The sequence below is a fragment of the Colletotrichum higginsianum genome, chromosome 3 (genome assembly GCF_001672515.1).
Source record: "Colletotrichum higginsianum IMI 349063 chromosome 3, whole genome shotgun sequence".
Classification (NCBI taxonomy): Eukaryota; Fungi; Ascomycota; class Sordariomycetes; order Glomerellales; family Glomerellaceae; genus Colletotrichum; species Colletotrichum higginsianum.
The window spans coordinates 4,814,384-4,841,542 of NC_030956.1; the positions used below are offsets into that span (position 1 = coordinate 4,814,384).

General features: G+C 56.7%; 9 protein-coding genes across 9 annotated transcripts; 6 read left to right on the forward strand and 3 right to left on the reverse strand.

Annotated features, from left to right (window-relative positions):
* Positions 1 to 804: 804 nt before the first annotated feature.
* On the forward strand, positions 805 to 2,823 carry CH63R_04981 (RNA recognition domain-containing protein; the record flags this gene model as incomplete). Its single annotated transcript, XM_018299956.1, has 7 exons — positions 805 to 1,736; positions 1,791 to 1,881; positions 1,933 to 2,022; positions 2,082 to 2,173; positions 2,225 to 2,482; positions 2,533 to 2,631; positions 2,688 to 2,823. The coding sequence occupies 7 exons, from the start codon at positions 805 to 807 to the stop codon at positions 2,821 to 2,823; spliced, it is 1,698 nt and encodes a 565-aa protein (XP_018161202.1).
* Positions 2,824 to 3,266: 443 nt separating this feature from the next.
* On the reverse strand, positions 3,267 to 4,574 carry CH63R_04982 (RIO1 family protein; the record flags this gene model as incomplete). Its single annotated transcript, XM_018299957.1, has 2 exons — positions 3,267 to 4,454; positions 4,512 to 4,574. 2 exons carry the CDS (start codon positions 4,572 to 4,574, stop codon positions 3,267 to 3,269), a joined length of 1,251 nt encoding a protein of 416 aa, XP_018161203.1.
* A 520-nt stretch (positions 4,575 to 5,094) lies between these two features.
* On the forward strand, positions 5,095 to 7,986 carry CH63R_04983 (Proteasome/cyclosome; the record flags this gene model as incomplete). The annotated part of the gene is made up of 4 exons (XM_018299958.1): positions 5,095 to 5,215; positions 5,269 to 5,339; positions 5,393 to 7,870; positions 7,960 to 7,986. The coding sequence occupies 4 exons, from the start codon at positions 5,095 to 5,097 to the stop codon at positions 7,984 to 7,986; spliced, it is 2,697 nt and encodes an 898-aa protein (XP_018161204.1).
* Positions 7,987 to 10,309: 2,323 nt separating this feature from the next.
* Positions 10,310 to 12,448, forward strand: CH63R_04984 (MATE efflux family protein; the record flags this gene model as incomplete). The annotated part of the gene is made up of 3 exons (XM_018299959.1): positions 10,310 to 11,842; positions 11,903 to 12,231; positions 12,361 to 12,448. 3 exons carry the CDS (start codon positions 10,310 to 10,312, stop codon positions 12,446 to 12,448), a joined length of 1,950 nt encoding a protein of 649 aa, XP_018161205.1.
* Positions 12,449 to 13,680: 1,232 nt separating this feature from the next.
* On the forward strand, positions 13,681 to 14,617 carry CH63R_04985 (Isopentenyl-diphosphate delta-isomerase; the record flags this gene model as incomplete). Its single annotated transcript, XM_018299960.1, has 3 exons — positions 13,681 to 13,879; positions 13,970 to 14,311; positions 14,385 to 14,617. 3 exons carry the CDS (start codon positions 13,681 to 13,683, stop codon positions 14,615 to 14,617), a joined length of 774 nt encoding a protein of 257 aa, XP_018161206.1.
* Positions 14,618 to 17,697: 3,080 nt separating this feature from the next.
* CH63R_04986 (Acetyltransferase) lies at positions 17,698 to 18,847 on the forward strand (the record flags this gene model as incomplete). Its single annotated transcript, XM_018299961.1, has 3 exons — positions 17,698 to 18,002; positions 18,143 to 18,395; positions 18,581 to 18,847. 3 exons carry the CDS (start codon positions 17,698 to 17,700, stop codon positions 18,845 to 18,847), a joined length of 825 nt encoding a protein of 274 aa, XP_018161207.1.
* Positions 18,848 to 19,520: 673 nt separating this feature from the next.
* On the reverse strand, positions 19,521 to 20,525 carry CH63R_04987 (replication factor-a protein; the record flags this gene model as incomplete). Its single annotated transcript, XM_018299962.1, has 3 exons — positions 19,521 to 20,141; positions 20,242 to 20,456; positions 20,522 to 20,525. 3 exons carry the CDS (start codon positions 20,523 to 20,525, stop codon positions 19,521 to 19,523), a joined length of 840 nt encoding a protein of 279 aa, XP_018161208.1.
* A 1,119-nt stretch (positions 20,526 to 21,644) lies between these two features.
* On the forward strand, positions 21,645 to 24,833 carry CH63R_04988 (Lon protease-like protein; the record flags this gene model as incomplete). Its single annotated transcript, XM_018299963.1, has 4 exons — positions 21,645 to 22,113; positions 22,193 to 24,273; positions 24,368 to 24,537; positions 24,746 to 24,833. 4 exons carry the CDS (start codon positions 21,645 to 21,647, stop codon positions 24,831 to 24,833), a joined length of 2,808 nt encoding a protein of 935 aa, XP_018161209.1.
* An 805-nt stretch (positions 24,834 to 25,638) lies between these two features.
* On the reverse strand, positions 25,639 to 25,959 carry CH63R_04989 (uncharacterized protein; the record flags this gene model as incomplete). Its single annotated transcript, XM_018299964.1, has 2 exons — positions 25,639 to 25,733; positions 25,782 to 25,959. 2 exons carry the CDS (start codon positions 25,957 to 25,959, stop codon positions 25,639 to 25,641), a joined length of 273 nt encoding a protein of 90 aa, XP_018161210.1.
* Positions 25,960 to 27,159: the final 1,200 nt, after the last annotated feature.

Sequence of the window (27,159 nt, forward strand, 5' to 3'; positions counted from 1 at the left end):
CGCTCGCCCTTTATCTTCCTCTCCTCCCTTAGCCAACTTCTCTTCCCCCTCTTCTGTCTTTTCTCTTGACCACAGCATCACCACCACACTTCTTCGATCCACGGCCAAGTCTCTTTGACTCCGAATTGCTCCCGATAGCTTGTTCCATCTTTTTACTGATCACTCGCTTCTTCACAGAGTCTTTGGTAACAACATTTGCCATTGTTGACGTTGACCGAGCTTCCCTTCTGGTTCCAAGCCTCTGTTCATCTCCAGACAGCAAAGGTATGTGTAATGGTGTCCGGATCTTGGGTCAATCACTTCCCCTCCCAACACTCTTCCCTCCCCTGCTGGTCTACTGGTATTTCCACTGTCTGCAGAAGACGACTTGGTTCTACATTGCAGGACCTGGACTCTTTTACTGGCCTTGAGGCCCTTCCGGGGGCTATCCGGCGACCACAGTCCTCAAACCCCATTCTACGACCTCTCTGCAAGTCATCTTGTGGCCATCGTCCTTCTCCATCTACACTCATTGCATTCCAGCGCTCTCGAACCTAATGGGCTAACATCTAATTAGTTCCGTCCTGAGGGATTCTTAGTTCAACGCACCTCATCCAATCTTGGAAGCCTTTGGCCTCGGTTGAGTAAGTTCACAAGCCCACCCTTCGCCCACGGAGCTCAACATACACTCTCTGGCTGCTACCACTCCATCCCAAGCACCTTGATGCTCACTCCCCCCCCTCTCTTGGGGGCATCTCGGTTTGATGGGTCGGTTTGATGGGTCACTGACAATTTTTTCATTTCTTCCAGCCCTTAGGCATGACTATGTCCTATCAGACTCAAACCATGGACCCCAAGCACACCGTTGCGTTTAACAGTGCCGGCAACCACCACATGTCCGGAAATCACGTTGCCCAGTTCCCTGAGAATCAGTTGCCCGGCATGATGGGCAGCGTTGACGCCTTGGCTGGTACAATCGGCCAGTTTCAGGGCATGACCTTGGGCAACGGCATCTCTCACAGCGCCAGCAACATGGGACAGATGGCTGCCGCTCACACCTACATGCTTCCCCAAGACTACATGCTCGCTCCCCATCTACCATCGGCCATGGGAATGGACCACCTCTCCCAGGGTCCGTACGGCCCCGCCGCTGGTGGCTACCTGGCGGCTCCTGGACAGTTCAGCCCTTACATGCCTTACCCCATGATGCCGTTTACTCCTGGCCGTGCCGTCAGCGGAGGTGCGGCTCTTCTAGACCGTACCAACCGTGGCCACAATGACCTGCCAGGCCTCGAGAACCGTCGTCACAGTGGTGGCTCGTACACCACTACCGAGTCCGCTCCCACGACTCCGTTTTACAACGGAGGTGGCAAGAACGACAAAGGTCCTCGTGTCGCTGCACTTGACCGATCGACCTACACCACGCCCTCTCCGCAGCAGGTTGTCGGTGGCAACATCTTCGTTGAACCTGCTGCCAAGCACAGCGCCATCAACATCCCCGTCGACCGCAACTTGGAGGAGCTTCTCAAGCAGGATCCTGCCGTGCCAAAGGCCGTTCCCGCCGTGTTCACCCCAGCTACCCAGATGAAGACTCTGGACCAAAGCTTGGAGAATCGGATTCCGGGCAACCGCAACGTCTACATACGTGGTCTTCACCCGACTACCGACGATGACCTCTTGTTTCGGTTTGCGGCCCGCTTTGGAAACGTCGAGACCTCCAAGGCCATCATTGACACCTCCACTGGTGCTTGCAAGGGGTGAGATAGGCCGACGTCTTTCGACGTCGACGCTCTTCGCTGACGATATTTTAGCTTTGGGTTTGCCAAGTTCTACGACGTTCGTGACTCGGAGATGTGCATCCGAGGCTTTCATCGTCTTGGTTACGAAGTTGGATTCGCCCGTGTGAGTACACTCCTGTAAATTCGCCTTGCTGCTTGACTGATTTTTGTCCAGGAATCCTTCAATTCTCGTCTGAAGGCCGAGGGCGACGAGGGATCTACCAACCTGTACATCTCCAACCTTCCCAAGAGCTTGACTGAGAATGTGAGTCTATTCTCTACAATTGGCGACTTGCTCTCTTTCCAGTTTGCTGACCATTCCAGGATCTCGGCGACATCTTCGGGGGCTACCACATCATGTCGTCCAAGATCCTTCGTGACAGCATGGGCAACAGCCGTGGTGTCGGCTTCGCTCGGTATGTGGCAGCTTTGCCGTCTAGAGTTGGCGTGTCCTGACAAGATGGCAGCTTCGAGTCCCGCGACGTGTGTGATACTGTCATTAAGCAGTTCAACGGCATCCCCGTCGGCGAGGAGGGAATGGTCATGAACATCCGCTACGCCGACACTCCCAGTCAGAAGGAGCTCAAGCGAGTGACCGCCGAGCGCCGCCAGTTCCGCACAAACGAGTACAATATCGGTGCCTACGGCACTCCCCTTGTTGGCATTCAGCCCAACATGTACAACCAGCCGGCCTGGAAGCGTGCCCTGCACGCCACCGCCAACACGTGAGTGTCTGGCGTCTGACCTTGGAATTCCGGCGACTGACTGTACATAGCGGCTACACACCTCGCTCCATGACCGGTGGTCTTGATCGAATGGGCAAGGTGGTCAAGTCTGATGGCTACCAGGCGGGCACTGTTCAGGGAAACCCCCAGTACGGTGACCATCCTCGCCATTGGAGCATTCTTCTTGACTAACCTGCTTGTTCAGATCATCCGTGGAGGCTACTGTCATCGAGACGGCGTCTGACGACAGCGACGAAGGCGTGACGATCCATGCCGACTCGATCACTCCCGTCATTGTCAGCACGCAGTCTTCCCCGATCTTGAAGAAGGAGCAGAAGTGAACAAGAATTATCAGGAGCATTTGCATTTTCGGGCTACATCATTGGTCGTTTTGTCACGCGGAATTCGGGGTTTTCTGCGTCACAGCAAATGGTAGTATGGTTTCGATCAGGGAACATTTTATGCTCTGAGGTAGTTGATAGTCTAGGTGCATGGAGCTCGCATGGGCCAGCTTTAGTTCTTCTTGTACCTTACGTTAGTTTTTTGGGGGGGGCAGAAAAAAATCCGGACGGCGTTGCGTCTTTTGCCACGTATTCATGATGTCTGTTACTGGAGAAGCCGTGATGGTGGAACTATGTGACGGGTCTTCTGCAAGACCGACCATCCGCGGCAACCTTTGATCGACGGGAGAAATCCGGACGGTTCCTGCAGCAATCCGAGTGAGGAGAGGCCCATTGTGAAGATGATAAAATGAAGTCGTCATGTCATCGTATCTATTGATGGCTCATGCCTCGTCTGCTACTGCCAACCTTGAAAACTTTTGGGTATCAATGTCATCTTTTTCCTTGCCGCTTTTCGAGGAATCCCTCCCTTCTCCCTCTCCGGTTACCGATGGCGCGGCAGACCCCTCCAGGTCATCGGCTGCCTCCTCGCTGTCTTCCTCATCTTCATCCTCATCCTCGGAAGCGGCACCGCCATGGTCACCTTCATCGCCCTTGGATGCGGCCTGCTCTTGGATGGCCTTCTCCAAGTCTTTGGCCATCTTCTTCGTGAACCCTGACGCCTCCAAGGTCGCATCTATCCTCTTGGCACCGCCCTTGCCAACCAACTTCTTGGCGTCCTTGTAGAATGGCCCTGGGGTTGTGCCGGTAAAGTGAAACCTCTTCTCGAAGAAGCGCTTGATGCAGTTGACGTCTCGATCAAAGTACATCTCGGCATTCTGGTGGTCCATTGAAACCATTTGCGGGAAGTCAATGACTATTGGAATCAATGTGATGGTCTCTTCTTCGCCCTCGTCTGTCTGGGTAATGGATGTCTCCTCCTTGATAAGAATGTTGAACTCGTTGAAGTCGCCGTGAATGAGTCCATGCTTGGCTAAGCGGAGGATCAAATCAATCAGCTCGGCATAGAGGGTTGCCGGATCCGGGATCGAGGAGATTTGACGGAGCGGAAACGAGTCGATGAACGACATGACGATAGTGTGTCGGTTTTGCGCGATGGGTTCGGGTACAGGAAAACCTTCCTCTTTGAGCGCCTTCATGAAGGCAAACTCCTTCATTGCCGCGAGGCGGGAAAGGTACATCCACGATCCCGACTGCTTGTTCTTGAGGTAGTCTCTGTTTGACTTAACCGTCCGGAAGGAGATACGGCCCAATCTGTGGATCTTCAGAATGCACTGCATGCCTCTATCATCGGCCACCATGACGATATCACTCTCCTTTCCAACGCCAACTCTGCTACCGACGCTGTAGACCTCCTTGCGCGTCGAGTATGTGTGCATCGCGAGGTAGTCGAGACCACCGTAGGTGAGGCGGTAACCGTCGTACTTGGCCTCCTTAACCTTGGCGATGAGGCCGACCTTGGCGAGGTTCGAGATGGACCGGTGCACGCCACTTGCGCCGCCGCGGAGGCGCGACAGTTTCTCGATGAGGGGAGTCGGAACCAGCTCGTGATTCTTGGTGCCTTGCTCGACCTAGGTATGGGCATGTAAGTGGGCTGCGAGGGGTCGTGGAGGGGTAAGGGGTCGAACCGCTGCAAGGACGCGCCAGTCCTCGGCGGCCAGGTGGCGAAGCGCTTTGGTATCCAAATGCATCTTGAAATATTCGCAATATTCCTAGGATAACAGTCTCAAAAAGGGGGGGTTCAGTGCAGTATCAGATCGATTGTCGACGTTGATGGCAGAAATCTAGGACTCCGGTGATGAACCTCTTCGACCCCACCATTGGTCTGGAAAAAGTTGGCTTGTCGTGGGAGGGACGGCTATCGATAAGAGGAAGTCCGCTAACCCAGGTTAGCAAGCGACCGCCTTCCTTGAAAGAGGCGGTTGTCGCTTGGACCCACAAACTCCCGGAGCTTTCATTTTCCCGGTACCGTTTGCAGGCGGCAAGGCGCTCGCGTAACCGGGGAGCTTCGTCTCGCTGCGTAGCTTTACAAAGCTACCATCATCCTCCCATCCCTCACGATTCGAACCACCCGCGAACCTATCCTCCCCATCCGCATACCATCGATTCGATCTCGCTTTCCTGACGAACCACAGAAAGAGCCGCGCTTCTTCTTGACCGAAATCTCGAGGACGTACACACCCCGCAAAGAGTCCACAAGCATACGTCAAGATGGCGCAGGACAGCGAGAAGCCTACCGCTGCCGACAAGGGCAAGGGAAAGGCCGTGGAGGACAGCAAGAAGGAAAAGCCCCAAGTCAACGGCAAGAAGGAAGATGAGAAAATCATCGACTGTGAGAGAAGCCTGAACAGTGTTATAAGGCGAGGAGGGGCTAACCGTTTGCAGCCGCGGAGGAGCTCAGCGAAGAAGACCAACAGCTGAAGAACGAGCTGGACATGCTCGTCGAGCGCCTGACAGTTCGTTACGCATGCCTATCACATCACTATCGGACGCTGACAATCCACCGTAGGAAGCCGATGCCTCCCTCTACAAGCCAGCCCTGGAGGCCATGAAGACCTTCATCAAGACTTCGACCTCGTCAATGACGGCCGTGCCCAAGCCTCTCAAATTCCTCCGACCACACTATGAGACAATGACGAAGCTGCATGAGGAGTGGTCGGCGGGCGAGAACAAGACCTCGCTCGCAGACGTTTTGTCAGTAATCGGTATGACATATTCTGACGAAGACCGACAAGACACCCTCAAGTACCGCCTGCTGGCGCCCTCATCCGACATTGGATCGTGGGGTCACGAGTACACCCGGCATCTGGCCTTGGAGATCGGTGAGGTTTACGGAAAGCGGATAAACGCCGACGAGCCGACAAAGGACTTGGTCGACCTCGCCCTGATTCTCATCCCGTTGTTCCTGCAGAGCAACGCCGAGGCCGACGCCGTGGACTTGATGAGCGAACTTGAGATCATTGACCAAATTCCCAATTACCTCGACGAGAACACGTACGGTCGCGTGTGTCTGTACATGGTCAGCATGGTCAACCTGCTTACTTATCCCGACAACGAGCTTTTCCTGAAGACGGCCCACGACATCTATCTGACATACAAGGAATACGCACTGGCAATGACGCTTGCCATCCGCCTCAACGACATCGACCTCATCAAGGCTGACTTCGAGAAGGCCGAGGACCCCGCTCTCAAGAAGCAGCTTGCCTTTCTGATTGCTCGGCAACGCATTGTTCTGGATCTCCCCGCTGAAGACGCCGACTCGCAGGCGATTGTCGAGTGCTTGTCGAACCTTAAGTTGTCGGACCACTTCAAGTCCCTGGGCAAGGAGCTCAACATCCTGGACCCCAAGACGACCGAGGACATTTACAAAAGCCACCTGGAGAGCAGCCGTGTTGCGGGAATGACCAACCTCGACTCGGCCCGTCACAACTTGGCGGCTGCCTTCGTCAACGCTTTTGTCAACGCCGGTTTCGGCAACGACAAGATGATGTTGGTGGAGCAGGATAAGGAGAGTTGGGTATGGAAGACCAAGGGTGACGGCATGATGTCGACCGTTGCTTCTCTGGGTACTCTCCTGCTTTGGGACGTCGAGGCTGGTCTGGATAAGATCGACAAGTACACCTATGCCGCCGAGCCCGAGATCCTGGCCGGTTCGATGCTTGCGATTGGTATCATGAACTCGGGAGCTCGTGTCGACTCGGAGCCTGCCTTGGCTCTACTGGGTGATGAGGACAAGCTCAACCACAAGAATCCTCTCGTGAGGACGGCCAGCATAATGGGCTTGGGCCTCTCTTACGCTGGATCGAATAACGAACTTCTTCTGGAGCTGCTGTTGCCTATCATCACCGATTCTTCCCAGGAGATGCAGATCTCCGCCATGGCTGCTCTATCGTGCGGTTTGATCTTTGTTGGCTCCTCCAACCCCGAAATCAGCGAGGCTATTGTCACCACCCTGCTCGACGACGAGCGCAAGAACCAGCTCACCGACAAATGGACTCGATTCCTGGCTCTCGGTCTCGGTCTGCTTTTCTTTGGCCGTCAAGAGGAAGTTGACGTCATTCTGGAGACACTGAAGGCCGTCGACCATCCCATGGCGAAGCCGACGGCAGTGTTGGCCGAGATCTGCGCCTGGGCTGGTACTGGCGCTGTCCTGAAGATCCAGGAGCTTCTGCACATCTGCAACGAGCACATTGAGGATTCGGACGAGAAGAAGGGCGACGAGCTCCTCCAGTCATACGCCGTGATTGGGATCGCTCTCGTCGCCATGGGAGAGGAGGTGGGCCAGGAGATGGTTCTCCGCCAATTCGGCCACCTTATGCACTACGGCGAGCCTAACATCCGCAGAGCAGTGCCCTTGGCCATGGGCCTCATCAGCCCCAGCAACCCGCAGATGAAGGTATACGACACTTTGTCGAGATACTCTCACGACAACGACAACGAAGTTGCCATCAACGCCATCTTCGCCATGGGTCTCTTGGGAGCGGGCACGAACAATGCCAGATTGGCTCAGCTGCTCCGGCAGCTGGCCAGCTTCTACCACCGCGATCAGGAGTCTCTCTTCATGGTGCGGATCGCGCAGGGCCTGTTGCACATGGGCAAGGGAACGATGTCGGTCAACCCGTTCCACACGGACCGCAACGTTCTTTCGCGCGTGTCGACAGGTGGTCTGCTGGCGGTGCTGGTGGCCATGATCGACGCCAAGCAGTTCATCACGTCTAACTCACACTACCTGCTCTACTTTTTGGTGACGGCGATGCACCCCCGTTTCTTGGTGACGCTGGATGAGGACCTGAAGCCTCTCAAGGTCAACGTCCGCGTCGGTCAGGCAGTAGATGTCGTCGGACAAGCGGGTCGGCCCAAGACCATCACCGGCTGGCAAACACAGAGCACACCGGTGGTCCTGGCGTACGGCGAGCGTGCCGAGCTCGAGGACGAGCAGTACATCAGCCTGAACAGCACACTAGAGGGACTGGTCATTCTCAAGAAGGTGAGTTTTGCTGCATGGAGATTTCCCCCCTCCCCCGTTCCCCCTTCTTACCAAAGTCGACGACGACGGTCGATGCTAACGACGGACAGAACCCCAATTGGGAGGAGGACAAATAGATGGTTTAGGGGTGTTATGGGGTCTTGGGGGATCGTAGGTTCAGGCTTGGGGCTGGGACACGATACACTGTATAGTAATTCTACGTCTGTGAGTGGCATTCGGAATGGCATCAGACAGATGGGATCCCACACGAATAGACGGATCAGCTACTACAATGAAAAGGCGTTCAAGATTGTTATAGTGGTCTTGTCGGAGATATGTACGTGGGCGGGATCATAAATGGTGGTGGACGGCGGTGAGAGGGAGGCCCGACATCGGTGAAGCGAGGGGTAACCTGACCGAACGAGTCCTCTTTTCTCCCCGTGCAGAAAGATTCGATGGGCCCATGGCGTCTATACAAAATAGTGGCATCAGGTTAGTTGAGGACTTGAGACATATTGAGCGGGGAACGGCTGCGTGTGGACGAAGCCGACGAGAATGAAGGTGACTTGCTCGTACGTAATAGACGTCACAATCGCAATGGTTGGCTGCTGCTTGTAAGCGATACGGCCCACGGGGGACAGGACGGAACGTGGGTCGAACGGGTTGATGAGTGAAGAAGGCTAACCAGGCTGGTAGCGCTGAGCCGTGTGGCACCCTGCGCGATATGCGAGAGCAGCGGAGGGGCGGTCTCGAGTTCTCCTCTCATCTACTAGTGTTGGTGGAGGAGGAGGAGGTCGCTGTGACGAAGTGGAGGTGCCGCGAGACCCATGTCTGACTTAACGCGATTGCGATGCGAGGTTGCCATGGTGGCTGTCCACAGCGAGACGTGGACAGGTGTTCGGTCTTGGTCTCACAGACTCGGTGTTACAGCCAAGGAGAGATCGAGGAAATAAAAAGAAAAGCACGGATGTACGTAGAGGCTCGATGATGGTTGTGGGTGGGTAGGGTTGATGTTGATGCTGTTGTTGGCTGTAGCTGTGGCTAATGGAGAACCCGGGGCCCCGGTCGGTGCGACGGAGCCGAGGAGGGGATGTCGGCCGCCACGCCGTTTGGCCCTGTGGTACATTCGTAGCATACTCTATCTAGTCTTGGTCTTCTTGGGCGGTTGGTGTGTGTATATATATATATATGTGTGTGTGTGTGTGTGTGTGTGTGTGTGTGTGTGTGTGTGTGTGTCTTTTGTAGGCTCCTGAAGGTGATTGGAAAGCAAGTCGGTGTGTTGTTGATGGAAGGCTGCTTGGAGTGTGTCCTGCCGGCTGGGAACCGATACCAGATGCCAAGCCGTGTGCGTCGAGAGACGGTCGGTATTGATTGGCCTGTTCCATTGGCCATTGGCCGGTTGAGTCACCAACAGATTGGTGATCGGCCATGGCACCTGCGTCTGCGTATGCGTCGGCATGTAAGTACTGGCTGCGCTTTGGAAGTATTTTACAGGAGGGACCGCCTCGGCTACTGAGATGTTCCTCAGTGTTCGTACCCAGGTAGGTAGGTATCGTGAGTGCAAGAGAGCGTTGCGCGCTGTGGAGAAGAACGACCTGCAGAGGAGTGGATAGCGCAATATATTGGGTGGTCCACTGGGCCAATCTAGCCGCTCCGCGGGCCACAAAGCTGCGAACCGCGGTTCAGGGAAGCCCGGCCTGGCACGCCGAGATGCCTACAGTACAGCAGCAGCACGGCAGAGTCCAGACACCTCTCAAAATCATGAGTCCAGCTACCCAGCCAGGAATGGCCGAGGCGAAGGACCCTTGGAAAGAAAGGAGCTCCTTTCCCTTTCCATTATGTTTCCCATGCGCCGGTGCGGCGCGCGTCTCCGCTCCGTATCTTTCCCCCCTGTTCTTTTACAAATATAGGCGGTCTTGCTCCCCAGCTTTCTACCTCGGATGGACTGTATCTGCGCTCCTATCCATCTATTCCCTCGCCGAGTTTCCCTTCCCCCTATCTTTTCCTTCTCTGGTACCCGTTGTCGAACAGGGGAAACCGGGCGGATCATACGACAAGACCCTACGATTATCGGATCTGCCGCGAATCCATAACTTGCGTGGCGCTTGGGGGTGAGCGCAACCAGGTCCTCGCGCCTGTAGAGGGGTCGGCCGCCAATAACACACCGGTCTCGGTCGTTGCTGTATCTTCACTTTTTGGTTCCGAGATCGTCTCACATCAGATCCGAGAGACACACGCAGTGCCGAAACATAGTCACACCCAGCGGATATAGATACCCGCAGGATAGCGCCATTGCCGTCGGTCCCTGGATAGCAGCGCAGTGGAATAGAGCTCGATTGGCCAACTAATCTTGTGAACCAAGAGAGAGGGCGTAACTCGACTTTCCTACGTCTCACCTACCCTACTTCGACATTGAGAGTTCGGGTCGGCCCTACATAACAGCAACACCACACCGGCACCATGGGTGACGACCGCAGCATCCCAATCAAGGCTTCCTCAAGCCGCGACTTTGTCGCCCAACTCAGCTCGTCGTTCCGCGTGGGCACGCCGCAGGCACAGGAGATCTTGGCCAGCGATCTGGCCGAATGCTCAGACGACGAGAACGACGACGAGAACGACGACGCCGCCATCGGCTCCGCCTCCGAGTCCGAGTCCGAAGAGGGTCCCCTCTTCTACCGGCGCCCGAGCGGTGTCGCCTTTGGCACCTCTCGGCCCGTCATGAATCCGCAGACGTACGCCGTCGAAGAGCCGCCCGCCGCCCTCACCAGAGTCGAGAAGAAGCAGTCGCGCGACGCCGAGAGGAGTCTTCTCCGGGACAACCACATCCTGCCGCCCAAGACACCTCGGACGGACAGCGAACCCTTCTATCGCCGTGCCTACAGACGCTTGTTCAGCACAAAGGTCCCTCTCGAGCCTCACGACGAAGAGACACCGCAGATCGCCATCCGCCGACCTACCGAGTCCACTCCTTTGTTGTCTGGCGCCGCCCCGGCGCCCGACGCCGAAGAAGGTCACGAGCACCTTAACGAACAGTGGGAGGCGGCGGTCGCGGCGGGTCAGCTCCGTACCACCTGGCAGCGTGAGGCCAAGACCATTGTGCAGTATGCAAGCCCGCTCATCGTCACCTTCATGCTGCAGTATTCGGTCAACGTCGTCGCCATCTTCGCTGTTGGCCGCATCGGCACCATGGAGCTCGGCGCCGTGAGCCTGTCCACCATGACAGCCACCATCACCGTCTACGCGCCCTTCCAGGGCCTCGCAACGAGCCTCGACACCCTCTGCGCGCAGGCGTACGGCTCGGGCCACCGTCATCTCGTCGGGCTGCAGATGCAGCGCATGACGTACTTCTTGCTTATGTGCTTCGTGCCGCTCGCCGTGCTGTGGTTCTTTGGCGAGTCGGTACTGAGCCTCATCATCCCGGAGCCCGAGTCGGCGCGGCTGGCGGGACAGTACCTGCGCGTCATGATCCTCGGCGGGCCGGCCTTTGTCTGCTTCGAGGCCGGCAAGCGCTTCGTGCAGGCGCAGGGTCTGTTCCAGGCGACTACGTGGGTGCTGCTGATCGCCGCGCCCGTCAACATCTTTTTGAACTGGCTCTTCGTCTGGAGGCTGGGATGGGGCTTCGTCGGCGCCCCCACCGCCGTCGTCTGCACCCAGAACCTCCTTCCGCTGCTGCTGTTCCTCTACGTGCGCTTCGTCGACGGGTACCAGTGCTGGGGCGGTTTCAGCAAGCGGGCGCTCGCCAACTGGGGCCCGATGCTCCGCTTGGCGCTGCCCGGCATGATCATGATCGAGGCCGAGTACATGGCCTTTGAGGTGCTGACGCTGTTCTCGAGCCACTTTGGGCCGTCGTACCTCGCTGCACAGAGCGTCGTCGTCACGCTCTGCGCCATCACCTACCAGATCCCATTCCCCGTGAGCATTGCCGCGTCGACGCGTATCGCCAACCTCATCGGGGCCGGGCTTGTGGATGCGGCCAAGACCACCGGTGTCGTGGTAAGTGTCACCCCTTGTTCCCCTACCCTCCATACGATGCCGCCCTAACCGGTCCTATAGGCGTTCGCCGCAGCGTTAATAGTGGGCATCTTCAATGTCATCATGTTTGGCAGCTTGCGGTTCCACCTACCGCGGCTGTTCACCGACGACGAGGAGGTCATCGCCATCGTGGCCGACGTGCTCCCGCTGTGCGCCATGATGCAGGTGTTTGACGGCCTCAGCGCGGGAGCCCACGGGCTGCTGCGCGGCATCGGGCGGCCGTCGATTGGCGGGTACGCCAACATCACTGTGTACTACTTGATCGCAATTCCCCTGTCATTCGGGACGGCGTTTGGTCTCGGGTGGAAGCTCAAGGGACTGTGGCTGGGCGTCACGGTCGGGCTTGCGTTGTAAGTGTTCTCCTGCATTTTGAAACGGTGCTTCCCAGACTTCCCGAAGATGGGACGAGAGAGAGAGAGGGAGGGACATACAACACGTGAGAAGCTTGGCTGACTGAGCGATTTCTTTTTTTGTTACAGGGTCGCGACTATTGAGTATTCGTTTGTGTACTTTACCGACTGGCACAAGGCGGCGAGAGAGGCACACGCGAGGAACCAGGCCGAGTGAAACATCTCGCGGTACGATGTACGGTCGGATGTCAGAAGCCTCACTACCGGTAACATACGCTCGTACGTGTCGAGAGCAGCAGCAGGAGCTCATAGCGAGTGTTTGCGTCTATTTACACACCGAATGACATCACATGTTGCATCTTAGAAGCGTCTGTAGCATTGGGGGGGTTCCTTCCCTTTTTTCTCTCTGTAGATAATACCGAGCAACCAAACGCAGCGGGAAAGCATGGACAACATGGAAGGAGCGGAAGAAGGGAGAGAAAACAAGCAAGCAAGGCGATCTACAACATACGACGTGGCTCAGCCGTCGCATGTTCGGAAGCTGTTTTCGCTCCTGTGGCCCAGGAATGGCAAACAACCACATCACATGCCATTGACACATGATGGATGTTTGTTCTGCAACGTTGTGGGAATGAAATGTCCGCCCAGCTTGTGGTGACGGACGTCCGTCTATAGAATGGCGGCACACACACCCACACGGAACGGAGTTTCTGGGGCTCGACTCCAATCGGAGCGGGTGCATTCGACTCCCTCTCGACTGCAGTCTCCGTCGCTCATGAGTGGGTGGATGAGCGTGGTAAAGGGTGTGGTGAGAGTGAGCACTCAGCAGAAAGAAGGGAAGCTTGGTGCTGCAGGGGAATGGGAGATTGGGGGGCAACCGCAACAGTGACAAACAACCGAATTAGTGAAAAGTAGGTGCCTAGGTACAACATCCCAGGAATACTATTGGCTCACTGGCCGGCCCCCTGCACCCATGCACACCTGCAAGCCTGCAACGATGAGAAGGGTGAGGGGCACATTTTCACACTTTCTCCTCGAGCTCGGGGGACCCCTCATTTTCGGCGCCTTTTTTGCTCCTCGCCCGGCCACCGCCCAGACCAGACGACATCCCACGTTGGCTTACTGTGCCTAACAGAAAGCAGAAAACCTAACGACCCTCCTTGCGCATCTCGCACTCTCTCGCACTCTCTCACTTGAATTTCCATTTTCAGTGTTTCTCGGACGGGAGAAGCTCCGATCGGGTACCTCTGAAGGTCGTGTGGCATTACGTACACCTCACTAACCCATCCATCCGCCCATATAGTAACGGTAGATAACCCCCCTCCCATGCCGTTGCGCGCGTGCGCCTCTGTTCTCCTGAACATAGCAACATTGGATCCTTGGGGACTGTGTATTCGATTCTGAGGTTGACACGCGACAGTATAGGAAGAGGCAGCCGAAACACCTACCATGGCTACCACTACCACAACGACCACGGCGCAAAATGAGGCCATCACCGCCGAGTCCATCCTCCGCCTCTTTCCCGATATCGACACCAGCACCGAGGCCCTTTCCGGCCACGATGCCGAGCAGATCCGCCTTATGGACGAGGTCTGCATCGTGCTGGACGAGAACGACAAGCCCATTGGCAACGCCAGCAAGAAGGCTTGTGCGTCTCTTCTCTCTTCCCCCGTCCCCCTTTTCCTTCCATAAGAGAGTTCGGCACACGGACAGCCAGCTGACAAGAGTCCGGACGCAGGCCACCTCATGACCAACATTGACAAGGGCCTCCTCCATCGCGCCTTTTCCGTGTTCCTCTTTGACCCGGCCGACAATCGCCTGCTCCTCCAGCAGCGCGCATCGGAGAAGATCACCTTCCCCGACATGTGGACCAACACCTGCTGCTCCCACCCGCTGGGCATCCCTGGCGAGACGGGCTCGAACCTCGAGGACTCAGTCGCCGGCGTGAAGCGCGCCGCCCAGAGGAAGCTCGAGCACGAGCTGGGCATCAACCCGGCCCAGGTCCCCTTTGAGGATTTCCATTTCCTGACGAGGATTCACTACAAGGCTCCCTCTGATGGCAAGTGGGGAGAGCACGAGAGTATGTCACCCGCGCGTCAGCCGAACACGAACGTGAGGTCCAACTGGAGAGCGGTTATGCTAACACGAAACAGTCGACTACATCCTCTTCATCAAGGCCAAGGTCGACCTCGACATCAACAAGAACGAGGTCCAGGCGACCCAGTACGTCAGCGCCGATGAGTTGAAGAAGTTGTTCCAGGACCCCAGCCTCAAGTTCACCCCCTGGTTCAAGCTTATTTGCGAGTCCATGCTATTTGAGTGGTGGCAGAGCCTCGACAGCGGTCTGGACAAGTACGCCAACGAACAGGAGATCCGCCGCATGTGAGCGGATAGTAAGTAGTGTGCCAGTCTGGGATTGCGGCAGGGTTTGTTGCTGGTCTCGGGACGTAGAGACGCCGGCTGGAGAACATAAGACGTGGGGTTTTGCTGCCATGCAGCGGAGAGAGAAGTGGTAGCATTTTTGGTGTTGATGCGCGCCATCCTTTTTCTCTGGATTTTTTTACACTTAGATATCCACCTCTCTCTCTTTTTTTAAAACTTTTTTTTTTAAACTTTTCTCATACTTTTTTTCTTCTAGGTTTTGCATGAATACACTTTGGGGCACCGGCCTTCGGCCACATTGATTAAGACAGTCTGTGTAACCCTCAATAGATTATTTCAAGTGTATACCATGGCGGTGCCGGTTCGGTTATCGAGGGGTCTAGTGTCACAGGCGCAACGTGAAGATGTCTCCGGGACATGTTGCTGGGGGCCGGAGAATAAACGGGCCAATTTGCAGCAAGTCTAAGTCTTTGGGGAGGGAAAATCCACCGAAATGCTGCCAGATGCTGCCGAGACTCCGGGAAGCTCATCTTAAAGCCAGTCACCATGCAACGACCAAAATGAGACATCTAAATAAGTAAACTGGAAATTGAAGCCCCAATTCAACTGTGTCTAGTAATTCCTCCAGCAGGCTCGGCGAGTCGAGTTATATACTATCAAGCTTGCATCTCGGTTCTGTCTCGTCAATTTTTCGACATGAGATTGTCTCTATCTATCCGTGAGTTGCTGATATCACCAGGCACCACTTGTTGGAAATATGAATAAGGACTTCGTAGGGAATATTGCCGATTAAACGCATGTGCGAGATACCAGGAGGCTTGTAATCGTCAAGCCCAGTTCGATCTTCAACTGAAACCAGCCCTTCAATGGCACAAGATGACTGTACACTAAGGATTTGGGGGAAAGTGAGACAAGATCGATCTGCTACCCACGGGTGGCACAACAATCCGAAGAGGCGAGGTGACACAATACTGCATATGCACCCCACGTACGAAGAATGTGATGCTATGCGTGCTTGGCTTATCATACCACGCTGTAGCCTGTTGGTCTTGAAACCCCCTCCCCTTATCTCGACAAACATTCCTGGCCGATTCCCCATGAGACGCCGAACCAACAAAGCCAGCCTCCAAAGTGCCAACGGCCCACGTTTACAACGCCTGCACAGCATGTTGTGAGGAGGCCTCATTGGGACATAGCTGGGTTGAAAATAAGCTCCGCCGGCTCCCTGCCAGGCTGGGGTTGGTGTGGCCGCGAGCAACGGAGCGGCCGCACGCCGCACGGTGCGGTGCCCCCAGACATCGACGCCCGGAAGCGCGCCGTGGCCCCACTGCCCCAAGACGGAGCTGGCAGGCTGGTCCTCCACGATAGGAGCAAGGTGGACGTCTTGGCCACAGGTATCAAAGGCGAACTATGCCGTTGTTGGCAAGTCCAACCGCTGCGATTGGTCAGTCTCGGAGATATGTGACGGTCGATCCCAAGAGACAGGATACCTCCATACCTGACTGATACTGATACAGGCTTCCCAAACTACCCACACACAGGGAGGGCTTGACCGGCCTGTCTTTCCCCGCACATACCGGCAGTCCGCTCACTACTCCACCTCATCCTCCCGTCACCAACAAGCCAGGATGCATCGTGCGGCACTCGCAGTCCTCAACAGCCGGCCTGGCCACCGTGCTGGCGCTTCTTGAATGCGCCAACAACGGCACTTGGGGAGGCGAACGAACGTTGGTTGGGCCCTGCGTACCCGCGCACGCCAGGCCCGGCCCCTCATCAGCTTACACGCCGCTGTCCTCGTGCCTCTTTCGTTACGGCATATCTTGATAGTCTGTGGATCTCCGAGCATGGTTCTGGCTAGTGTTGAGGTAGAGCCAAGGCGCGCATCAAAGGCAAGGTTGCCCGCATATTATCGGTGCAAGCCACTTGCTCTCTCTCTCCAATCGATAGTCAACTTGCCGTTCTCGTCGCTTCTCATGATCCGTCAAGGATGGGACAAGAGGCCTATCCCATTGCCGCCAGCTCACTTCGGTTGGGATAGAACCGTGCAACAGAACACTGAACCATCATCCCGTGACTGGTTGGTTCTGTAGCACCTCTCGACACATCCCACTCTCCATTGTTGCCACGGCTTCTCAAGCTATCTATCTGCAGCTCACCCTTCGCCGGAACTTCTTGTTTCTCCACGACCTCCACCCTCCCCATCGTCCCAGCTACCTGTCTCACCCTCCCTCTCGCCCACTGTCTACACTATTGTCCCCTGTACGTCCAGTGACGCTTACCAGACTACATAACCCCCGTCTCCTCTCCGCCCTCTTCCCGCCGTTCGTCCCCCTTTCCCGCTCCTCTCCTCTCCTCGTCTCATCGTCACACAACTTTGGATAGGTTCTCACCAACGCACACGCAAACTGTTTGGCTTCCTACCAAGGCAAGGATAAGGATAAAAGTCCTTTTTTGCATCGAGTGTGTCTCGTCTCGAAGGCCCCAAGAACCGGGGGGCAGATCTCTGGACAAGCTCGCAGCCGTCAGCTGTGCTTTGTTGCTAGACTGCTACTCATCATCTCGACTACTACTATCAATTCCAGCCTCCACTCATACCATCCCTCAACTTTCTCTCCCTGTCTCCTCACCGTCATCTGACGTTCTGCCTGACAATAACCCCCGTTAATCAACCAAGCATCCCGCTCCTCGCACATCGTGAAGACGTCATCGCTGGATCACGCGCCTTGCTGACGACAAACTCTTACGCTCCGAGCCCAACAAATCCAGCACAAAGACTTGACCCGTCGAAATCGTTATTGATGTCGGTTGACCTCCGTACAAGCCTCAATTGCCTGCGCCACCCATCCAGATTTATGCCCGTCTCGAGAACACAACTCTCGAGAGTACATACGGGCGACAGTATACAGAATTTAAGTATGTCGCCGCACACCTGCAGCACATGGACCCAAGGCCCTGAGGCAGTGTCCGATGCTAACTCGCTCAACCAGATTCGTGAACAGAGACGGGGGCCTTCGGCAAAAAAACACAGAAAAAAGGAGAAAAATCAAAAGGAGTAAAAGAAGAGGAAGAAGAAGCCCGCCCGTCATGGAGCACGTAAGCAAAAGCGTCACCCTTGTTGAGCTCAGCCGTTCCCTCGTGCCCCCGAAGTGGGAGGATACCGTGCGTGTCATTGGCATGTCGGAGTGCAAGGAGGCCGGCCTCTCGCTGGCCCATGCCTTTGCTGCTGATGATCTTAGCCAGTATCTTCTCGACGCCGATGACATGGCGAACCTGTCGGCCGAGTCCAAGTGGAAGCTGCACGTCGACATCATGGTCTACATCGCGGCCGCACACTGCATCAATGGCACCGTCACCACCATCGGCCCGGACCACGACGCCGTTGCTCTGTGGTGAGTTTCTTCTCCCCCCCCCAATGCCCTTGTTTCTTGATGAACTGTCCACGTTGGTGGCGTATAAGTGTATCACGCAGACAAGCACCCCACCCACAGGGATGACGAACCCGGGCTAATACTAGACGGATTGTTTGTAGGATGCCTCCCGGAAAGGACGCCGACGGATGGTGGACCGTCCTCCGGAGCGGTTTGTGGCGCCTCTACTTCCAGCTCACCGTGGAGGCCAGGCGTCGTTACTACGACGAGCTGCTGCCCCTGTTGCACGATACCAAGCTCGAGGTCATGGGCGAGCGGGACGGTGACTGCTACTACCTGGTCTACCTAGGGACCAAACCCAACGCCCGGGGCAAAGGGTACGCGCGGAAGCTGCTCAACGACATGATAGAGAGGGTACGTTAAAGACTTTATTTTCGCCCGTCCAGGCTCCTCAAAACCTACCTGGGTGTTGTCTCTGGGCGTTGTCGTCCTCTCTCTCTCTCTCTCACTCACTCGCGCGCGCGCGCTCCCCCCTTTTCTATTTACATGAGATAACTCGTTGGGGGTGCCATCCAACGCCGACTGACACACACAATTAGGCCGACGCGGAAAACCGTGCCGTCTACCTCGAGTCCAGCTCCCTCGCTAACAACGCATACTACCGCAAATTCGGGTTCGAGTTCAAGCGCGAGATCCGACTGACGCGCGGCGACGCCCCCGTCAGCCTGTTCATCATGGTCCGCGAGCCGTGCCCGCGCAAGGCGGGTGGAGGCGGCGGCACTGGCGGCCACATGTACTCGGCGGCCGTCCCGGGCCACATCAAGATGCAGATCAACGCTGTCATGAAGGAGACGGTGCGGGCTTGATCCGTCGTCGCGGGACTCGCCTACCAATGGCGTCTGTTTGACGGTCAGTTTCTTTTTCTGGTAGCGCGCGGAATTCGGTGACGCGTTCGTCTTCTTCTTCTTCTTTTTCTACTACCGTGGGGATTGTCCCTTGTCTGATGCGGTCCTCCCTCCCGGGCGGCTTGCGCCTGCATCTCCTTGCTGACGACAGCTCGATAAGTTCAACATGAGCCCCGACGGGGCTGTGGTCTGGTTCAACACCAGGCGCGGGCTCGGTCCACCGTCTCTACCGCAGCGGCGACGGGATGGTGGGTTTAGCCGTTTGGTTATGAAATTTTTTAACATGTTTTTTCTTTTAGGGGCAGTTTCTTGCTTCCAGGTTTTTTTTTTTTTTTTTTTTTTTTTTGTATCCGCCGACTAGCTCTAGCCATTCATTAGAATACCGATCGATCCTCTCGTTTCATTCATATGCATAGGGTCACGGGCTGTTACGCCAGTCTCCTAATTTTCCCGCCCATGTCGTGACAAATACATCAGCACACCACTTGTGCTGATCCTTTTCTTTTGGCCCGAAGTCGATGAAACCCGTACGCAAGGGTTCTTTCCCGCGTGCGTATATCCATTCCCATCATCTTGACAAAATGATAGTACACCACCCCCTTGTCTTCGAAACGCCCATGTGCGTCTCGATCGTCTAGTAATCCAAAATGGCCCACGTCTCGTCATCGACCGTCGGATAAATCAGACCATTGCCGAGCAGGTCGTCCGCAGCAGCCACCACGCTCTGAGCACTGAGGCCAGTCCCGCTTACGATCCTGTTGATGTTCACGCCCTCGTTGCCACCGGGCGAGTTGTTGATAAAGTTGAAAATCTTTTGCGCGGCGGCGGAGCAGCCTCTGAGCTTGTCGGCCTGCCCGGAGTTCCCGCCGGCACCGGCACCGGCACCGGCGCCGCTGCCGTATGAATCGTCGCCGTCAACGAACATGCCATCAGCGCCGCCGGCGCCAGCACCATTGACCGGGCCCTTGGAAAAGTAGAGGTGGACGTAGGTGGCCTCCAGGAGGTGGTAGTTGACCTCGTTGAAGTCGGTGACGGGGCGGATGAAGTGGGCGCCGACGTGGCGCTTGTTGTTGAAGGACTTGAGGCGGCCCCAGACGCGGACGTAGCCCTCAACCTCGAGGTTGGCGTCGGCGTCGTCCTTCTTGTCTGTGTCGACCCACTTCTTGACCTCGATAAGGCCGGTGCCGTCGTCGAGCTTGAGGGTAATGTTTGTCGGCTGCGGCGAGATTTGGCGGATCTGGGCTACAAAAGTTACCTGCGGGCGGGGAGAGTCGAGGGGTCAGCCGGATGTTGCGCCGTCGAGTTTATGTAAATCAAGATGAGGAGGACATGGGCTTGTGGTGTGGGGGACTGACTTGTGTGACGGTGGCGCCGTCAATCTTGAAATCGGCACCTGGGTAGGCCTCGTCGGCGTCAATGATCTGCTTGATGGTGACGGGGCGGAGGGATTCCTCGCTGTAGGCCTTGCCACCGCCCTGGCTGCCCTGCTGAGAGCCACCGTAGACGAATCCGCCGGCATCGTCGCCTCCCTGGGCGCCGTAGGGCGTTTTCGTGAAGCCGCCGTATGAAGCTGTCGCGTGGTCGCGGTTAGCTTTGAGCGCTTGCTCAGGTCACAGATGCAAAAGAAACACCTACTCATTGTCTACGTGTGGCTGTATTGAGGGATCAAGCGAATCTTGGTTGTCGCGGGGTCGTGAGGTGGGAGGGCGGGTTTGTTGGTAGAGTGGGATGGTGGTGGCGGGTGTTGGTGGTGGTGATGATGGGACGCGTCTTTTTGCCTGGAGACGCGACGAGGAGTTTAATTGATGTGCACGCCCGCCCTCTTTGGAATGCTTACTGCCGGCTGCCCCGCGTTCAGGCAATGAACGAAACGACTGGATGAAAGGCTGGAACCGCAGGTTACATAAGCAGTATGGGAGGTGGTCTGTGGTCTGTGGTCGTGGTCTGTGCAGGGGATCCGGTTATCGGAATCCGGTCTGATATCAATACTGTATCTATCAGTTCACTTGCAGAGCCGAGTCTGATGAGACCGCTGTAGTTCATCTCGCAGTTCGCAGTGTGGATTCTCACATGATTTCCATGCATCAACTTCGGTCTGTGGGCTATTGATTCACGGAATGTCAAGGAGACCTGCTGTATATGACCAAATCCATTCCTAGTTCTTGTGGCAAGATGTAGCACACACGGTAGACCGACGACTGCCTTCCAATTCCATGACATTCTGTGCATAGTGGTTGTTTGTCACTGCGCCGATTAGCCTCGGCTGACCTCCATTGCGGAGGCTCCCGCACCAACAGAGCACCCACCCCAGGGCCCCAGGTCCCCCACCCCGGCTTTGACGGTGACTGGACCGCTGAACTGCACCACCGTCTGGAGATGCTCCTCGGGACTTGAAGGTCGAGACGCTCGTTGGGCTCGCCCGTTGCTTCTGACATTGACATCAACCATTCATTCCGTCCCATCCCATCCCATCCCATCCCGTCCCATCCTCCGAACCAGAACCAAAACCAGAACCGCACCTTTTGTTCTTCCACCACCAGCCACTGCGACCATATCTGCATCATACGCCCATCCGCTTTGCTCTGTTTAGCCAGTATTTCCTTCGTCGTTCTTCCGTAAATTCCGCGACCACGTCCATATCGACATCCGCCCGTCGCCAACCTCAACCGCCGTCCGTCCCATTGTCGCCACACCCGAGGCGCACGTAAGCCCGAACAGCAGCCCGCATCACGCGACACGCCTTCGAACCGAATTCTACATGGCGCGATCTCAAACAACCACCCTCCCCGTCATCCCCCTCGCCCGTGGCACCATCCTTCTGCCGGGCGTTGCACACCGCATCCCCGTCACCGCCGCCCGCCCCGACATCCCCGCTCTCCTCGCCAACGTGTACACCCGCGCCGCCTCCGCCGCCCCGAACGAGCGCATCGACGCCATCCCCATCGCTTGCGTCCCCGTTTCCTCCCCCTTTGTCGGTCCCAATGGCCAACTCCTCATTCAAGATGCCGATCAGATGGACGAGTCTCTCATCAAGGAGGTCGACCCGGGAACCGCCCGCAAGTCCGACCTCTTCAACTACGGTGTCGCCGCCCGTATCACCGGCATCGAGGGGAGGGGCACAGCCGAGTTCGCTTTGCGTGTAGAGGGTATTGCGAGAGTCCGTGTAGAGAAGGTCACCCAGGAGAGGCCGCACTTTGAAGCCAAGGTCAAGTACTTCCATGACGAAGGTTAGCATGCAGCCTTATTTCCCCCCCACTGCCGATAGCCATTGCCGACAGCACCGGTTTGCTGACCTATCCCTCTCAGTCGCCACGGACGCCCAGATGCAAGAACTCTTCTCCCTCCTCAAGCTGAGGTCGAGAGAACTCGTAACGATCCTTCGCATATCCGCACTCCTTCCCAGAAGCCCAGATAGCCCCGGCGGCCTGTCGCCCCTGTTGACTCGGAGGCTCGAAATGTTCATCAATAAGAAGGAGCTAAAGGAAGCCGGTCAACTTGCCGACTTCATGGCCAATATCGTTGAGGCCTCGTATGAGGAGAAGCTCGAGGTTCTGGCCGCCCTCGACGTCAAGGTCCGCCTGTCCAAGGTCATTGAGCTGCTGGACCGTCAGGTTAGCGGCATCAAGAACAACTTCAAGATCACCACATTCACCAGTGTGCCCGTGCAATTCCTCGACAAGATCAACGACAAGGCTTCACGTCGCGTCGGTTCCAACGGCGCTGCGGTACCGCCCAACACCATGTTTCCCCCCGGCCCCAACGGCGTCATAGGCCCGAACCAGGACGACGAACAGGAGCCCAACGAGCTGGAAGAGCTCAAGAAGAAGCTGGACAAGGCCGGGCTTCCCCCTGACGCGGCCAAAATGGCCGACAGGGAGCTGCGAAGGCTCAAGAAAATGATGCCTGGCAACCAAGAATACCAGGTCACTCGGACATGGCTGGACGTGCTTGCCGAGATTCCTTGGTCTGCGACCACAGACGACAGGCTGGGGCCCGACACACTTGCCAGAGCCCGAAAGCAGCTGGACGAGGATCACTATGGCCTGGACAAGGTCAAGAAGCGCCTGATCGAGTATCTGGCCGTGCTCCGGCTCAAGCAGTCCATCAACGACAATGTTGACGAGCAGATCAAGAAGGCAGAGCAGGAGGCAGTCCCTCCCAAGTCCGAGACGGAGGAGGAGTCCCAGAAGAAGGAGGCCGCCGATGCTGACTTGGAGGAGCGCACGAAGCTAGCCAACACCAAGATCGACGTGCTCCGATCAAAGCGAATGGTCGACAGGTCCCCCATCATGCTGTTGGCCGGCCCTCCTGGTGTAGGCAAGACAAGTCTGGCCAGGTCTGTCGCCACGGCCCTGGGCCGGAAGTTCCACCGTATCTCGCTTGGCGGTGTCAGAGATGAAGCCGAGATCCGCGGTCATCGACGGACCTACGTGGCAGCCATGCCCGGTCTAATTGTTCAGGGCTTGAGAAAGGTCGGCGTGGCGAACCCTGTGTTCCTCCTCGACGAGATAGACAAGTTGGGCATGTCCAACCACCAGGGGGACCCGTCCGCAGCCATGCTTGAGGTCCTGGATCCTGAGCAGAACAACTCGTTCACGGACCACTACGTCGGTTTGCCCGTTGACCTTAGCAAGGTCTTGTTCATCGCCACCGCCAACAGCCTCGACACCATTCCTGCGCCGCTCCTCGACAGGATGGAGACAATCTATCTGCCGGGCTACACGACGCTCGAGAAACGCCACATCGCCATGCAACACCTTGTGCCTAAGCAGATCCGGGTCAACGGGCTCTCCGAGGACCAAGTCAACTTTGACAAGGATGTCGTGTCCAAGATTATTGAGTCATACACTCGTGAATCAGGGGTTCGCAACCTTGAGCGCGAGATTGGCTCCGTCTGTCGTGCCAAGGCCGTCGAGTTTGCCGAAGCCAAGGATGGGGGGCAGCTCGAGACGTACAGGCCGCAACTGACGGTCAACGACATTGAGGAAATCCTGGGCATAGAAAAGTTCGAGGAAGAAATTGCCGAGAAGACGAGCAAACCAGGCATCGTGACGGGTCTGGTGGCGTACAGCTCGGGCGGTAACGGCAGTATCCTGTTCATCGAGGTTGCCGACATGCCTGGAAACGGCAGCGTGCAGCTTACCGGCAAGCTGGGAGACGTCCTCAAGGAGAGCGTCGAGGTCGCCCTGTCGTGGGTCAAGGCCCACGCGTACGAGCTGGGCCTGACATCGGAGCCGGCCGCCAACATCATGAAGGAGCGCAGCATCCACGTCCATTGCCCCTCGGGTTCGATTCCCAAGGACGGGCCCAGCAGCGGGATGGCACAGGCGATTGCCCTTATTTCCTTGTTTTCCGGCAAACCAGTCCCTCCCACGATGGCCATGACGGTAAGTACACACCCTTCCCCTTTTCTTCGATGATGATATGATTTGTCCATAAAAAAAAACCCCCGGTACGCTGACACGACATGTTGTGGCACAGGGTGAAATCTCTTTGCGGGGCCGTGTAACTGCCGTCGGAGGCATCAAGGAGAAGCTCATCGGCGCCCTCCGAGCCGGCGTCAAGACGGTTCTTCTCCCTGCGCAGAATCGGAAGGATGTAAAAGATCTCCCCCAGGAGGTCAAGGACGGCCTGGAGATCCTTCACGTCAAGTAAGTCTAAACGCCCAGCCACTCCCTCGCCTCGTATCGCTGTGTTTCCCTCGCTTCATGAGATCGTGCCCCCCCTTCTTGTTTTCCCCCTTTGTTTCTCTTGGCGTCTGCCCCCGACGTCGTGCGACCACACAATTGTTGCTGAGCCCCCGACCCTGGAACCCCTTCCTTGCCATGTACCGTGTCACTGACGTTTGCCCTACCTCAGTCATGTCTGGGAGGCCATCCGGCTCGTCTGGCCCGATTCCCAGTGGCCCGGCGCTGAGCCCTTCCCGCCCATTGAGAGTCGGCTGTAAACCGCGTGAAATGGTCCTCGTGATGCGCAGCCCTCGGAAACAGGCAGGCGCATCAGTGAGCGACTTGCTCCCATTGTATTAACTACTCTACTCAGCCCAGTCATTCATTCATTGACACCACAAAGCCGGGGCAATCGCTTCTCACAACGACAATGCAAGTAACGAAATAGGGTCGAGGTTATGTTGGCGATCAAAGCCTCGGTTGGTACGGCGTTTTCAAGTATGTCTCGGGTGCGCGAGACGGGCGTTCAAGACAGTGTTTCGGCATGCATTTCTGCGTGCAAAGTATGTATTTACGTCTATCTGTATTCATGTATCTTCAAACTACCGACGTAACTCCCATACCACTGCCGCTTTTGAGACATTTTGCCGCGCGTCACGTTGTGGTGAACCAGCTTTCATGCAAATAGGCGACTCACTGCTCTCGCGATGCTCTGTGTTCTTGAAGAGTCGGACAGGAAACCTCCCTCCCGCATGCCTGGCCAGCCCGAGCAGAGACCTCACCGGGGATGCCTGCATCATCGAGACACCCCAAGAATCTGTGGCAGATAAGGTGGTCGTCTATCATCTCGTTGGCCGACATATGCTATGCAGGTGCAGGACTAGGCACGATGAGGGCATCGTCGGGAGAGGGGGGTTGGACTGCATATCCTGGTGCTACAGCATTTCCCAACAGGAAAATCGTGAGTTGAGGGGGCGGGAAGAGAGGTCTGGAAGAAGGCCCGCCAGAGTCGCCCCCCCCCCCCCCCCCCCCCCCTTTTCTCTCCATCTCTGGACTTTTTGACCTGCTCGAAGACGACGAGGCCTACCCTGCCAACGGTTCTGTTCGATGTCGACGGGACACTCGGTAGCCAACACCGCCCTCTCGTCCAGGCGTTCTGTCCACAAGTAAGGGCAAACCTGCGGAACTGGAGCGTGTCGACCCGTTGCATCCCTAACCCCCCTTACCCGCTTCCGCTGCCGCTTCCGGTCCCGAGGCTGCGGGTAAGCGTCCGGCCCCCGGCGGCAGGAAGTGAACAGCCGAGGGGGAGCGGGTGGCGATGTCGGTTGCCTCGCGCGGCCGGTCCTTGACCGTATCCATGGCGGGAAGGAGGGGGAGAAAGAGAGAAGAGGCGTCATCGGGCATGCTTTTTTTTCTTTTTTTTCTTCTACACCTTCATCTTCCTCATCTTCGTCTTTGGCTTTATCGTTCACGGACGCACTGGCTGGTCACCCAAGGTTGTCAGATCTCCTTGGGACGACCGACCACTGCGAGACGGACACACTCCAACCACGCCGGATAGGCACAGCGCGGCAGCGGATTGAAAAGGAGTGACTTTTCAGCTGCCTTGAGGGGGGAGGGGGGGTGGTATGTTCAACTGAGGCCTGTCGTTCCTGAACTTGGTGTTCCTAAGACACTCCCGCGCCTCCTCCCGCCCACCTCCCCCTCCTCCTATTCGCCTTCGTGCCACGACATGGCCAGATTCCACTGGGACTCGATAAGCGAAAGTCTTTGGTCCCGGGGAGATTCGTGTTCGTTACACGGAGAAAAGGGAAAGAGGCATGTACTACGGAGACTTTCTCCCCCCCCCCCCCTTTCTCCCTCCCTTCCCTTCCCTTCCCGTCTCCCCTTTCTCTCCTTCCTCCCCCGTTCGATATTCTTTAGAAATTGCTCGTCGTCTTCTCATGCTACCCATACGCCGTCGCGGAGGTGGCTTGACGATAGCGTGGGAAGTGAAGAAACGAGCGGGGGGAGGGTGTCTCGAAGGCAAGGCTATCTGTTCGGGCGCGGGAGGAGGTAGTTCGGGAGGTGCCAGACGTCGTCTTGGGGATGCTCTGACACTATTGTCTCCTTGTTTAGGTTGTGGCTATCTGGAATGAGCTCGTGCGAGATGGGATGGTCACATTGTCAATGCCTTGCATGTCGATTTTGCGACTTCTGTACCCACGGGGAGGGGAGCCTGCAGCAGGCACGCCGTCCCGAAACTGGCTTCTCCCTCCTGGCGCCGCTAGAGATACGCCAGTGGGAAGCCAGTCGTTTGCTCTACCATTCTACACCAGGAGCTATTGGGCTCAAGGAGCGATGTTCGTGGGGAAGAGGGGGGGGGGACGGCCGGGAGCAGCCTCGCACCGGTAGGGACGGGTCATTTGCATCTCCTCATCTTTTCTCCGACGTCCGCGATGCAACGACAGAACACCCGGATCAGCGTGGGGGTCAATTCGCAGTCGACGGAGAGGAGGCTGCCAGGACGCGGGGCGCCGTTGTGACCGGCTTCCTCGTAACTCGTGATGAGGTCAAGAAAGCCACTCAGGCCGTTTTCCATCCCCCGGGGCGGGGTTCATTTCG